Source organism: Talpa occidentalis, unplaced genomic scaffold, assembly GCF_014898055.3.
Source record: "Talpa occidentalis isolate TD23 unplaced genomic scaffold, MPIMG_talOcc4v2.1 talOcc4.13, whole genome shotgun sequence".
Taxonomy (NCBI): Eukaryota; Metazoa; Chordata; class Mammalia; order Eulipotyphla; family Talpidae; genus Talpa; species Talpa occidentalis.
Window position 1 is genome coordinate 43,859,744 of NW_023601322.1, and position 13,622 is coordinate 43,873,365.

The window sequence follows — 13,622 nt, forward strand, 5'->3', positions numbered from 1 at the left end:
GAAATTAATTTACTCATCAACAAACTATCTACAAACTGCAAGTCATAGCATTCTGATTCTTTAAGGTTGTATGGTGTCAAGCACCACTTTTAAGTTATAATAGCGACCAATTAGCTGTATAGTCCCAGCTGGGCTACTCCTGTTTCTATTTAAAATGTTTGTTGTGTTGGCTGGGGCTGGAAGAGCCAAGCTATTTGGGACAAAGTTGAACATGTTCTTGGGTGAATTAAATCTCCTTACCCTTAACTTCTGACTTCTTTTTACTCTCATTTTTTTTTAAATGTTGTAGCTTTTAGGGGTGAAAATGGAAAAGATATATGAAAAAAACCACTTATTTTAGCCATGTGGATTTGCCAGACCAAATCTATGTGATTTCAAGTTGGTATTATCCAGGTGGAGATATTTTTATTTACAAGTGTGTGCCCGTGGGAAAGAATTCCGCCAATGAACTGCCCAGTTGCTTCTCCAACACATTTTTGATCCAGAGCTGCTGTCAACAAAAGGTCTCCATAGAAAACATAGATCTGTTTCATTTCTGGCTGACAGTAGCTGCTTTGCATTTAATAAGAGGTTTGGTTTTTTTTTAAGGCACTGAAACCATGATGGCTAATGAATAAAGAATAGAATTCTCAGGCAGAAAGTTTCCCATAGACTAAGCCCAGAACTTGCACAGGGCTAAAAGATAGCGAAAAAACATTATAAAGGGCAAGTTAAAAATAATCAGCTACTTTCACTCCCCTCTCCCCCAGTCCATATTCCAATTCATATTGGTAAAATATGATTATGAGTCAATCCATATCTCAATTTACATCAGTCATGAAACAGTAATATCATATACATCACATAGATAAGTATAGTTTTTGAGACTTTGGTAGTTGAATGAAATGAAATTGCTTAACGTTTCCCTCAGTATAGAAGACTGAAATACAGCATCTGAAGTCCATCACAATCATATTCCACAGAAATGTTCTTGTCAGAGAAAAAACTTAGAGACCTGGCTCCAAGTGTCAGACTCTGTCCCTGCAATCTCTGCCTGGGGAACAGATCTGTCTCCTGACCTCGTTTTGCCTTCAACTTGCCACACCACTCCCCCTCTCCTTGCCTTAGCCTCCTCCTCGAGACCACCCCCAATGAAACACATGCCACAAAAGGGTGATCTGTACTGAACCTCTGTCACCTACACCTTTGTGCCCAGTGCTGCATAAGTGAAAAGAGCTGAGCCTTCCAGAGAGCTAAACATATGGTACATTACATATGATTTCCTTTTCATTACTCCCACTTCCTCTGTGGTCACTAATTTCAGGTTGGGCCAGACCTTAAAAAAAAGACTATCCAGTTGGGGGTGGGGGTGTAAGAATGAGAGGGGAGGGACTTTTGAAGCCACTTCAAAAGTAAGATGAGAAAACACAGAAAAGAGCTAGAATGCAACCAGCCTCTCCCTGCTTAGAAATACACAAGGGCTGGAGGCAGATGAGTTGCAAAAATCATAGAGGGCTGTTTTTCCTGCCACCCACTGTTTCACAGGCTGCAGAGACATGCCACAGGCAACCCAGGACAGAGTGAGCCTGGCGATCGCACAGATAGACCATCACAGTGATGACTGTGCACAGCTTCCGTAACTCAACCTGAAACCAGGCAAACCCCATTTCAGGTTTCATTACCAGCTCCACATTCACTGCCAAGGCTCATAGCCTTCTAGGGGGACTCAAGGCCAAGTTTCACTAACTTGGATGCGATTACCAGGCAAAATTAAAGTGGAATTAATCTGCCTCCTGCACACACTCTGGGCTGGTCAGTATGTTTCAGATAAAACCTGAAAATTTCCCATATAAGTTGTCCACAATTCAGAAGGCAAAGATAAATTTCCAAGTACAATCAACCAGTATTTCATCTGATGGCAACTGAAACCCGAGCCTATGTTTTTTACCCGCGGTGGTAGACTGCATTCCTAGTTAGAAGCATTCAGTTCCATCTGGACGTTTCATTCCCGGTCAGATAATACCAGACGTATCTATGGAACATACAAGCCACGGTCAAATAGCACTGAGCCATCTCCCCGAGACAGCTGTTACACACAAGGGCCTCATTGTCTGAGAAAAGCTTGGATCATTTTACTTCAAGTGCTGCGGGAATAAGCATTCTGTCAGCTGCTGACTGGAAGGAAACCTCCCTCCCTGCAGATTTTCATCATTTTGTTATCAAGCCCAAACATACTATTGACTGTTAGGAATGAGGGTTTAAAGAAAGAACTGAAGTCCTCGCTGCACTTTTTTTTTTCTTTAATCAGAGATAATAATAGCTCTACAGACCCAAAGAATTTATAGTTACACTTTCCAAAAATGTAGCTTGAGATGACTAGGCTACCACAAGAGCTTGTTTTCCATCTTCCCTTCATTCCACACATTTATCCAGTTTCAGGTAAACCAGGAAGCTGTTTTCTAGTCCTCAAATGCCCCAAACAATATCCTTAGAAAGCAACTGTCAGAATCAGGATAATGGCATCATAAAATAATGGATCACTGAGGGCCTCCCTGGTGGCACAAGGGGTTAAGACACAACCTACGGGGCCTCCCCAGTGGCGCAGCGGTTGAGCGCTGGGTTGCGAAGCTGCCCGCGGCCTCTGCGGCGCCGGTTCAATTCCCGGCTGCTCCCCGGCCACCAGAGGAGGGTCCCACATGGCGCGCAGACCTCTCCTGCCGCCCGCTGCTCCCCTCAGCAGTGTACTTCGGTCCTTCTGCCTGCTCTGCTCCCCGCTCTGGCTCTGGTGAATTCTCTCACCCTCCCGCGCTTCTGACTGTACCCAGTGCATGTATAAACCAAACAAACAAATAATAAATAAATAAATAAGACATGCCTCTAGAAAATTAAAAAAAAAAAAGACACAACCTACGAAGCTATCTTTAGCCACTGCAGCACGAGTTCGTTCCCTGGCCAGGGAGTTACCCACATGGCGCAGAGACCTCTCCTGATTTGCCTACTGCTCCCTGCAGCAGTGTATTTCAGTCAATCTGCCTGTTCTGCTCCCCACTCTGTCTCTGGTGAATCCTCTCAGCTCCCACCCCAACACCTCTGGCCTACAACCCAGCTCTGGTATACATAAATAAATAAATCTTTAAAAAATATATTTAAAAATTGGAAAGGTTCTGGTGCCCCACAAAATAAATTAAGCAAGTACGGTTAGAATCTTCTCTTTTACTCAGTCTATTCTACTTACCTTTATCCAACAACTTTAAAGACTAGCTCTCTGGGGAGGGATTTACCTTAGTCATCTTCCCTGAAAAGAGGCTCACCTTGTAGAAGACCCAGATGGTTTGACTGAGAGGTGGGTATATCTGTGCTGGACCCATTTATCCAAGCTAAGTTTCCTAGTGGACACAGATTTTTTTTTTAAAGCTGGTTACTCAGAAATTGGCTATGCTGTCAAACAGGGTTGACCTCTCTTTCTTACCATCCCTCTTATGTAAAAAGAAAAGGTTAAACCAGAGAATTAGTGGTTACCAAAGAACTAGGGACAGGTATGTATAAGGAACTGCAGGGGACAGCACATACAAAGTATCTGTATCTTGTCAAATGTTATTCATGTTGTATCTGTTCCATCAGACACTTCTATGTTCTGTGACCTTGGGCAACAATATGCCAGAGCTGTTAGGAGGGCAAATAAAACAACACCTGTCAAAGGCTCTAGTGATTGCTGATGGTATTGTGAGGGCAAAACAAATATTCTTATATGTGTTCATAGTCTCTCTTCCCCTGGAGTGGAGGGTTGCTCAGCTTTCCAGTCAGATTCTCACTGATCTGAATTCTAATTGGCAGCTCTTTGACCTGGCATTCTTTGACCAGAGGCATTCACCTCTGCACTCTTTAGAACTTGGGATGCGAGTGGGTGGACACCCCTGCTTTGCACCTCTGAGGGAACTGAAAGTAGAAAAGTGCTTGTGGAATGGAATGGCGTCCTGAGGGCTGGAAGGGACATAGGGTTCATCTAGTCAATTCAGCTGACCCACACAGAAGGCCTTTCTACCCTCGCTGTGGCAGGTGCTCCTCTCTCTGCCAAATCCTTGTCCTGATCAGAGGAGCTTATCACCTCACAAGGGAATAACCCTTCCAGCTTCTGGCAATAGTAACTACAAGCTACTCACTGACTTTAGCTACTTAGAATTAAGTTTTGCTAAGTAAAATACTTTCGTAAAATAGGGGCCTCTCTGGTGGTGCAATGGGTTAAGACACAGCACTATGAAGCAATCCACAGCCACTGCAGCATGAGTTCGATCCCCGACCTGCCAGGGAGCTACCCATATGGCGCAGCAGACCTCACCTGGCTCGTCCGCTGCTCCCCTCAGCAGTGTATTTCAGTCAGTCTGACTGTTCTGTTCCCTACTCTGTCTCTGGTGAATCCTCTCAACCCTGCTCCTCTGGCCTGTACCCCAGTTCTTGTATGCATAAATAAATAAATCTTAAAAAAAAAATACTTTCATAAAACAATCCAAAATAATTCCAGAACTCTAAAATATATTCCCTAATCCCCTTCCGTGTGCCAGGAATTATAAGGTGGTCTGTGAATATAAAGATGAATGAGATAAGAATAATTTCTGTCCTCAGAAAGCACACTTTTCAGTGGAGGGAGGGATACATGGATTATTATAAAGTTGAAATACCTGATAGACACATATTCAGGCTATTAAAGAAGCACCAGGGAGACACACCTAATTCAGCCCGAGGGGAGGCATTCCACAGAGACTTCCAGAAGGTGAGGCCAAGATGAGACTTGAATGAATTTTGTAGGCAAGTTTGGCTTATATGAATAGATGTTACTAATTGGAACCAGCTTTGTACATTTTTTAAAAAGCACGCATTAAGGCTATTTCCCTCTAAACACTGTATTCGTAGTTTGAGCTAAGATGATTCAATTATATATATTTTTAAAGATTTATTTTATTTATTTATGCATACAAGAGCTGGGGTATAGACCAGAGGTGTGGGGGAGAGGGGTGTGAGAGGATTCACCAGAGACAGAATGGGGAACAGAACAGGCAGATTGACTGAAATACTGCTGAGGTGAGCAGTGGGTGAGACAGGAGAGGTCTGCTGAACCATGTAGGTTAGCTCCCTGGCCGGGGATCGAATTTGTGTTGTAGTGGCTGGCAATAGCTTGATAGTGCTGAGATTTAACTCCTTGCGCCACCAGTGAAGCCCCTCAATTATATTTTTAAAAATTAGTTATTTGGGCCTCCCCGGTGGCGCAGCGTTGAGCACTGGGTCGCAAAGCTGCCCGCAACCTCTGCAACGCCGGTTTGATCCCCGGCTGCTCCCCGGCCACGGGAGGAGGGTCCCACATGGCGCGCAGACCTCTCCTGCCACGCCTGCTGCTCCCCTCAGCAGTGTACTTCGGTCCTTCTGCCTGCTCTGCTCCCTGCTCTGACTCTGGTGAATTCTCTCACCCTCCCACGCTTCTGACTGTACCCAGTGCTTGTATAAATAAATAAATAAATCTTTAAAAAAATAAAAAATAAAAATAAAATTAGTTATTTAAGGGCCTCCCCTGGTGGCGCAGGCATTTGAGCTCAGAACTGTGAAACTGTCTGCAGCCTCTGCAGCGCCGGTTCAATCCTGGCTGCAGGAGGTCCCAGCCAGCCGCAGACCTCTCCTGCCTCACCCGCTGCTCCCCTCAGCAGTGTATTTCGTTAGTCTGCCTTTTCTGCTCCCCGCTCTATCTCTGGTGAATCCTCTCACCATCCCACAAATCTGGCCTGTACACCGGTTCTTGTATAAAATAAAAAAATGGATCTTTAAAAAATAATAATAAAATAAAATTAGTAATTTAAGGTTTTCACTATAGACATTGGCTTTCAAACTATATTGTAGGTATTCTAGAGTTTTTTCAGGTGGCGGCTGTTAGGGATCTTGGTATAGGGACTCATAGAGGTTGGACAGATAAGACTCAGACTGCCACTCTTCTTGTCATATTTATTGGTGTTGTATAAAATTTTTATTATAAAAGAAAATTCTGATATTGAAATATGATTCAAACTACAAATGGAGACCAACTCCCCAGTTTTAACTGCATACTTGACATCTAAGACTAATTTACTTAGTTGGGTACTTTAAAGCAAAGCCCCTCCAAACTACTCCCTCTCCTATTTCTCTTTGCCCATTTGTCATCATGTCCCTCAAACCTCACCCCAGGCAGTGATCTCATAAAATAAAGAGACAGATCTGAGAAACTTCATCTCTACTTTAGAGTATGTCCTAAAAAAGTATGATTTATTAATGATGGGGTAGTGGCACTTTTGTGTACAAAGACAGCAAATTATTCTTTATAATAAATGTTGTCATACACCGCACTGACTGGGAAAAAATCTTTACACTCCAGTCAACTGATAAGGGACTGATCACAAAGATATACCAAGAACTCACATGACTCAACAAAAACAAAATAAACAATCCAGTCAAGAAATGGGCAGAAGAACTTAAAAGACATTTCTCCAAAGAGGAAATGCAAATGGCCAACAGGCATATGAAAAAATGTTCAACATCCCTTATCATCACGGAAATGCAAATTAAAACCACATTGAGATACCACCTTACACCAGTAAGAAGTCACATATCAAAAAAACAAGCAACAACAAATGTTGGCAAGGATGTGGGGAAAAAAGAACTATCCTGCATTGCTGGTGGGAGTGCAGACTGTTCCAACCACTATGGAAAGCTGTCTGGAGGTTCCTCAGACTACTAAAAATGGAGCTACCATATGACCTGGCAATTCCACTCCTAGGGATCTACCCAAGGGACATAAAAACACTGATTCAAAAGAGCACCTGTACCCCTATGTTACTGCAGCACTATTTACAATAGGTAAAACCTGGAAACAACCCAAATGCCCCAAAACAGATGACTGGATCAAGAAGATGTGGCAGGAGCCTCCCCAGTGGCGCAGCGGTTGAGCGCTGGGTTGCGAAGCTGCCCGCAGCCTCTGCAGTGCCGGTTCGATCCCCGGCTGCTCCCCGGCCACCAGAGGAGGGTCCCACATGGCGAGCAGACCTCTCCTGCCGCCCGCTGCTCCCCTCAGCAGTGTACTTTGGTCCTTCTGCCTGCTCTGCTCCCCTCTCTGGCTCTGGTGAATTCTCTCACCCTCCCACGCTTCTGACTGTACCCAGTGCTTGTATAAATAAATAAATAAATCTTTAAAAAAAAAAAAGAAAAAAGGACTTTGGGATTTAAAAAAAAAAAGAACAATGATTAAAAAATTTAAAAATAATGTAAAAATTGTAAGTCCATATTTTACATAACAATTGAAGTAAAATTCTGGAAGAGCAAGTGATTGGGCGATTCCTTTATGTCCACTTTTTGGTACTTCACCAGTAGTATACCTTTCAAAATGCAAATATTTTTCTCATTCATCCCAAACAAAGGATGCGAATCTGATTTTGTGATAAGATTTTTATTTTTAAATGTTTTTTTTAAAGATTTATTTATTTATACAAGAACCGGGGTATAGGTCAGATTGCGGGAGGGTGAGAGGATTTACCAGAGACAGAGCAGGGAACAGAACAGGCAGACTGACGAAATACACTGCTGAGGGGAGCAGCGGGTGAGACAGGAGAGGTCTGCTGTGCCATGTGGGTTTCTCCCCAGCTGGCCAAGATCGAATCTGTGCTGCAGAGGTTGCAGACAGCTTCACAGTGTGTAGCTCAACCACCTGGCCACCAGGGAGGCCCTGCAATAAGATTTTACCTTAGAAAATATATGGGGTTGGGCTTCCCTGGTGGCACAAGGGATTGAGACATCACCTATGAAGCTATCCACAGCCTCTGCAGCATGAGTTTGATCCCTGGCCAGGAAGCTACCCACATGGCACAGCAGACCTCTCCTGACTCTCCTGCTGCTCCCCTCAGCAGTGTATTTCAGTCAATCTGCCCATTCTGTTCCCCACTCTGTCTCTGGTGAATCCTCTCACCCCCCCAGCTCTTGTATGCATAAATAAATAAAATAAATCTTTAAAAAGATAATAAAAGCATCAGATTAGCAGCTTCCCTGGGTCCTAATGAAAGCCAGTTGGGAAGCTAAAAAGAGTCCTGAATTGAAAAGTTAAAATCTGAAAGACAGCTTGTCCTGGAAAGCAGGGACACCAAAGATATTACTCCCTAGATGCTGACATTTTTCTTAGGGAAATCTAATAAACTTTGGTTATGCCCATAAAGGGGGAGGCAATAAGAGGATGAAATTCCTGGAACTTATTACTGAAACCTACCACTGCCCACAACACACACACACTGGTTGGTGCCTCATTCACCTGTTGCTAGGCCGAATAGCTAATTTAACACCCAGGTGAGTCTGCAGTGGCACAGACTGGTAGGGACAAGTGTCGAGGAGATTGACTTTTCCACTGTTAGATTATTTGCACTCATAATATGAAAGAACAAAAGAAATAGTTACAAAAATCTCTTTATGTATTTTCTAACCTGCTCATAAATGCACCAAATAAGCTACTTAAACCAGTTGGTAGGTTCCAGGCAGAAGCAAAGAACTCAGAAGAGCTGTGAGCAAGGCAGTGGACACAATGGAAAAAAAAAAAAACAAACCCACAATCCAATAACTGCTGTTTTCCAAACTCAGTTTTCATTAGAAATTAAAAATATTGGGGCCTCCCTGGTGGCGCAAGGGGTTAAGACGCAACCTATGAAGCTGTCCGCAGCCTCTGCAGTGCCGGTTCGATCCCAGCCCCAAGGAGATTCCCACATGGCAAAGCGGACCTCTCCTGTCTCGCCCGCTGCTCCCCTCAGCAGTGTATTTCAGTCACTGCCTGTTCTGTTCCCTGCTCTGTCTCTGGTGAATCCTCTCACCCCCTGCATCTCTGGCCTGTACCCCAGCTGTTGTATGCATAAAAAAATAAATCTTTAAAAAAAATAAAGTGCTATCAAACTATCACCAGTTACTGAGGCATGAGTTTGATCTCTGGCCAGGGAGCTAACCCACATGGCACAGCAGACCTCTCCCATCTCACCCGTTGCTCCCCTCAGCATGCATTTCAGTAGATCTGCCTGTCCTGCTCCTCACTCTGTCTCTGGTGAATCCTCTCACTTCCACATCTCTGGCCTACACCCCAGTCCTTGTATGCACAAATAAATAAATAAATAAACCTTTTTAAAAAATGTTTCCTTTGTGGAACCCTCACTACTCCATGACACAATTACTTAGACTCATTTAGTAAGTCTAGTTAATATGATTTATAATAGGCTGTAGATGTAATTATTATTATTATTTAAGGATTTTTTATTTATGCATATAAGAACTGGGGTACAGGCCAGAGGTGTGGGGGCTGAGAGGATTCACCAGAGACAGAGGGGGAACAAAACAGGCAGACTGAAATACACTGTTGAGGGGAGCAACAGGTGAGCCAGGAGAGGTCTGCTGTACCATGTGGGTAGCTCCCTGGCTGGGGATCAAACTAGTGCTGCAGTGGCTGCGGACAGCTCCATAGGTTGTGTCTTAACCCCTTGCGCCACCAGGGAGGCCCTGTAGATCTAATTATTAAGACATTGCTATTCTTTTTGTTAGGGATGACAATGCATGATGGTTATATACAAAATAAAGTCTTTGGGACTCCTTGGTAGCGCAAGGGGTTAAGACGCAACCTATGAAGCTATCTGCCGCCACTGCAGCATGAATTTGATCCCTGGCCAGGGAGCTACCCACACGGTGCAGCAGACCTCTCCTGACTCTCCCAACTGCTCCCCTCACCAGTGTATTTCAGTCAGTCTGCCTGTTCTGATCCCCACTCTGTCTCTGGTGAATCCTCTCACTCCCCCCACCTCTGGCCTGTACCCCAACTCTTGTATGCACACAAATAAAATAAATCTTTTAAAAAAATAAAGTGCTTTTCAGAGTGAGATATGTAATGAAGTGATATGAAGCCTTGGGTTTTCTTTAGGCTATTCTGTCAAAAATAATAACTAGTCAGGGAAAATAAAATAAGACTGATCAACTGTTGAGCTGGATGATGGGTACATAGTGGTTCATTATATTAAACTTGCTTTTTGCATATTTTAAAATTCTGATGATAGAAAGTTAAAAGATGACTTTATTTTTTTTTTATTTTTTATTTTTTTAGATTTATTTATTTATACAAGCACTGGGTACAGTCAGAAGCGCGGGAGGATGAGAGAATTCACCAGAGCCAGAGCGGGGAGCAGAACAGGCAGAAGGAGGACCAAAGTACACTGCTGAGGGGAGCAGTGGGCCAGACAGGAGAGGTCTGTCGAGCCATGTGGGACCCTCGCCTGGTGGCTGGCGGCCGGGGATCGAACTGGCATTGCAGAGGCTGTGGGCAGCTTCGCAGACCAATGCTCAACCGCTGAGTCACCGGGGAGGCCCTAAAGGATGACTTTAAAAGTAGGTTTAAAACACTGTATCACGAACCTCCCTGGTGGTGCAAGGGGTTAAGGCTCAGCACTATCAAGTTATTGCCAGACACTAAGGCATGAGTTCGATTCCAGACAGAGAGCTAACCCACATGGTGCAGCAGACCATTCCTGTCTCCCTTGCTTCTCCCCTTAGCAGTGTATTTCAGTCAATCCGTTTATCCTGCTAACCACTCTGTCTCTGGTGAATCCTCTTACCCCCACACCTCTGACTCATACCCCAGTTCTTGTATGCATAAATAAATAAAAATAAATCTTAAAACATAAAAAGCCAGGTCTCCCTGGTGGTGCAAGGGGTTAGGATGCAACTTATGAAGCCATCCGCAGCCATTGTAGCACAAGTTCGATCCCAGGCCAGGAAGCTACCCATATGGCGCAGCAGACCTCTTCTGACTCACCTGCTGCTCCCCTCAGTGTATTTCAGTCAATCTGCCTATTGTGTTTCCCACTCTGTCTCTGGTGAATCCTCTCACCCCACACCTCTGACCTGTACCCCAGTTCTTGTATGCATAAATAAATAAATCTTTAAAAAATAAAAAAATAAATAAAAATAAAAAGTGTTGTCACACATGACTTTCCTAGGTGATTCCCACACAAAAATGAGGCAAGTCTTAATGCCTACCACTTTGATTCAAAAATACCATCAGTAGGGCCTCCCCGGTGGTGCAGCGGTTGAGCGCTGGGTTGCAAAGCTGCCCGCAGCCTCTGCAGCACCGGTTCGATCCCTGGCTGCTCCCCGGCCACCAGAGGAGAGTCCCACATGGCGAGCAGACCTCTCCTGCCGCCCGCTGCTCCCCTCAGCAGTGTACTTCGGTCCTTCTGCCTGTTCTGCTCCCCGCTCTGGCTCTGATGAATTCTCTCACCCTCCCGTGCTTCTGACTGTACCCAGTGCTTGTATGTATGTATGTATAAATAAATAAATAAATAAATAAATAAATCTTAAAACAAAACAAAACAAAAAAAAAATACCATCAGTTGAAAGATTCACCATTCATTTAATAATAGTTTTTCAGAGAAAAATAAACATGCAACATCAAAAAAAAAACATTTATAAGCTATATTCTCAGTTTTAAAATGGTTGAAAATGTGCCTCAGAATTGAGGTGATATCAGATTGTATTTCTTTGTCATTTGCTAATAGGAATCATTGTTGTTGTTAAAAGGCCAAATTTGAATTAATGGTGTGAAAGTCTCCTTATTTAATTTTTTCCATCATGTTTTATTTTATCACTTACTTTAACCCTTTAATTTGCAAACTTTGACTGAAATAAATCTAGTCTCAGATCAGGAAATATCAGATTAAAAGAGAATATCAGATAAGCAGCTAAACCAGATACTAAACGGACAATATAAATAGGGGTGGACTTCTACTGGACTATACATCACTAGCTCTATTTTTTTTAAAGATTTATTTTTATTTATTTATGCATACAAAAACTGGAGGGGTAGGGCTGAGGTGTGTGTGAGCATGTGTGTGTGTGTGAGAGGATTCACCAGTGACAGAGTGGGGAGCAGAACAGGCAGATCTACTGAAATACACTGCTGAGGGGAGCAGCAGGCAGACAGGAGGGGTCTGCTGTGCCATGTAGATTAGCTCCCTGGCTGGAGATGGAATAGGTGCTGCAGTGGCTGGTGATAGCTTCATAGTGCTGAGACTTGACCCCTTGTGCCACCAAGGAGGCCCTCACTAGCCCTATTTTAATGTTCTATGTTACTAAAAGTAATAAAACTAGGATTATAAATGCCGGATGCACATGTATCTGTGGACCTTAAGCTAATTGGAGTTATTGCCTGTTTCTGACAATCAGCACCACTTCAGGAACATCTTGGGAAGAGGACCTATGTGAGAACACGAAGCCACCCTCATGTTGGACTGAATACTTTGCAGATAAGAAAAGATCTAGAACTAGAAGTCACAGGTTGGGGGGAGTAAGAGATGGTTACATCTGCCAGTGGTTTTCCTGTGTAGCACAGAGGCGTCTAACTTCCCAGCTGGAATTGCCCAGGTCTTATACATGTTTGGGGTGTAAAACAAGTGACATTGGCAGAGAAGGAAAGTCTAGAAGCACAGAGAACCCCAGGCCTGAGCGCGGTGCATGCAGGTGCGGCGCCGGGTTACTTACTGTCTTCCGGCAGGTTGTTTTCTCGCTCCTCTCTCTCCATTTGCTGGCACCAGCCTTCCATGCGGTCTCGCTCTGCCTGGAGAAGCTTCAGAAACCAGTGGCCGTCCCGGTGGCACACTGACCTTTGAACAGCTTCCAGAGGGTCTTCAGTGATCGAGTCAATCCAGGGATCCGGAGGCGGCAGAATCGAGGGGTCAAAATCAGCGTCGAAGTCGTCGTCAGCTGCACAGGCGTGGTAATGGTTTCCTGAGCCCTGGATGCTGACCGTGGAGGTGCTGGCATCCCGGGAGAACTGTCTGGCTATTGGACCGGGACACGAATTGTCCTCTATAGACTCCAGAGAGTTTTCCAGATTATCATGGAAGTCCAGGTCGGCCTGTACTGCTGTTGTCACACTGTTGGATCGAGTGAATCTGCGGAAGCTTGGAGGAAGACAGACAGGGGATTAGTTTAAGGGTATTTCTTGAGCACAACCACATTCTACTGTTCTTCGTGGCTATGACAATGAAGGATCTCATCTCTGCCTTGATGCGTGCATATGGACTACCATAGTGCTAATGAAGAAACACAGATCTCTCATCCGTATTCAGTATGGAGTATTAAAGCATATCTAGAGAAATCTTAGAAGTGGAGCAACATAATTCCTTTCCCTGAGGTTTTCACTTGTCCCTTGATTATATATATATATATATATATATATATATATGTATGTATGAATGTATGTATGTATGTATGTATGTATGTATGTATGTATGTATGTATGAGGGGAGCAGCAGGTGAGTCAGGAGAGGTCTGCTGCGCCATGTGGGTAACTCCTTGGCTGGGGATCGAACTCGTGCTGCAGAGGCTGTGGACAGCTTCATAGGTTGCGTCTTAACCCCTTGCGCCACCAGGAAGGCCCCCTGTCAGTTCATTTTTAACAATATTTCATACTCAACAGTGCCAGCCCTAAAGGATAATGCAATTAAAAAAAAGATCCATACAATGTTTAATAAACAGATTTTTTCCCTCAACTCTCCTCGAACACTCTATTAAAGTCAATTAATACTAATATGTTAGTTCATTGAAAAGAAAGAATGAGC

At 43.9% G+C, this 13,622-nt stretch overlaps 1 protein-coding gene across 10 annotated transcripts in view; it reads right to left on the reverse strand.

Annotated features, from left to right (window-relative positions):
* DLGAP1 (DLG associated protein 1) overlaps positions 1 to 13,622 on the reverse strand; it is a 428,837-nt gene that overhangs the window by 13,722 nt on the left and 401,493 nt on the right. For all 10 annotated transcript variants that reach the window (XM_054694167.1, XM_037508793.2, XM_054694170.1 and 7 more), the window contains one exon: positions 12,541 to 12,962. In XM_054694167.1, the coding sequence (XP_054550142.1) occupies positions 12,541 to 12,962 (422 nt within the window). The remainder of the gene's footprint in view (positions 1 to 12,540; positions 12,963 to 13,622) is intronic.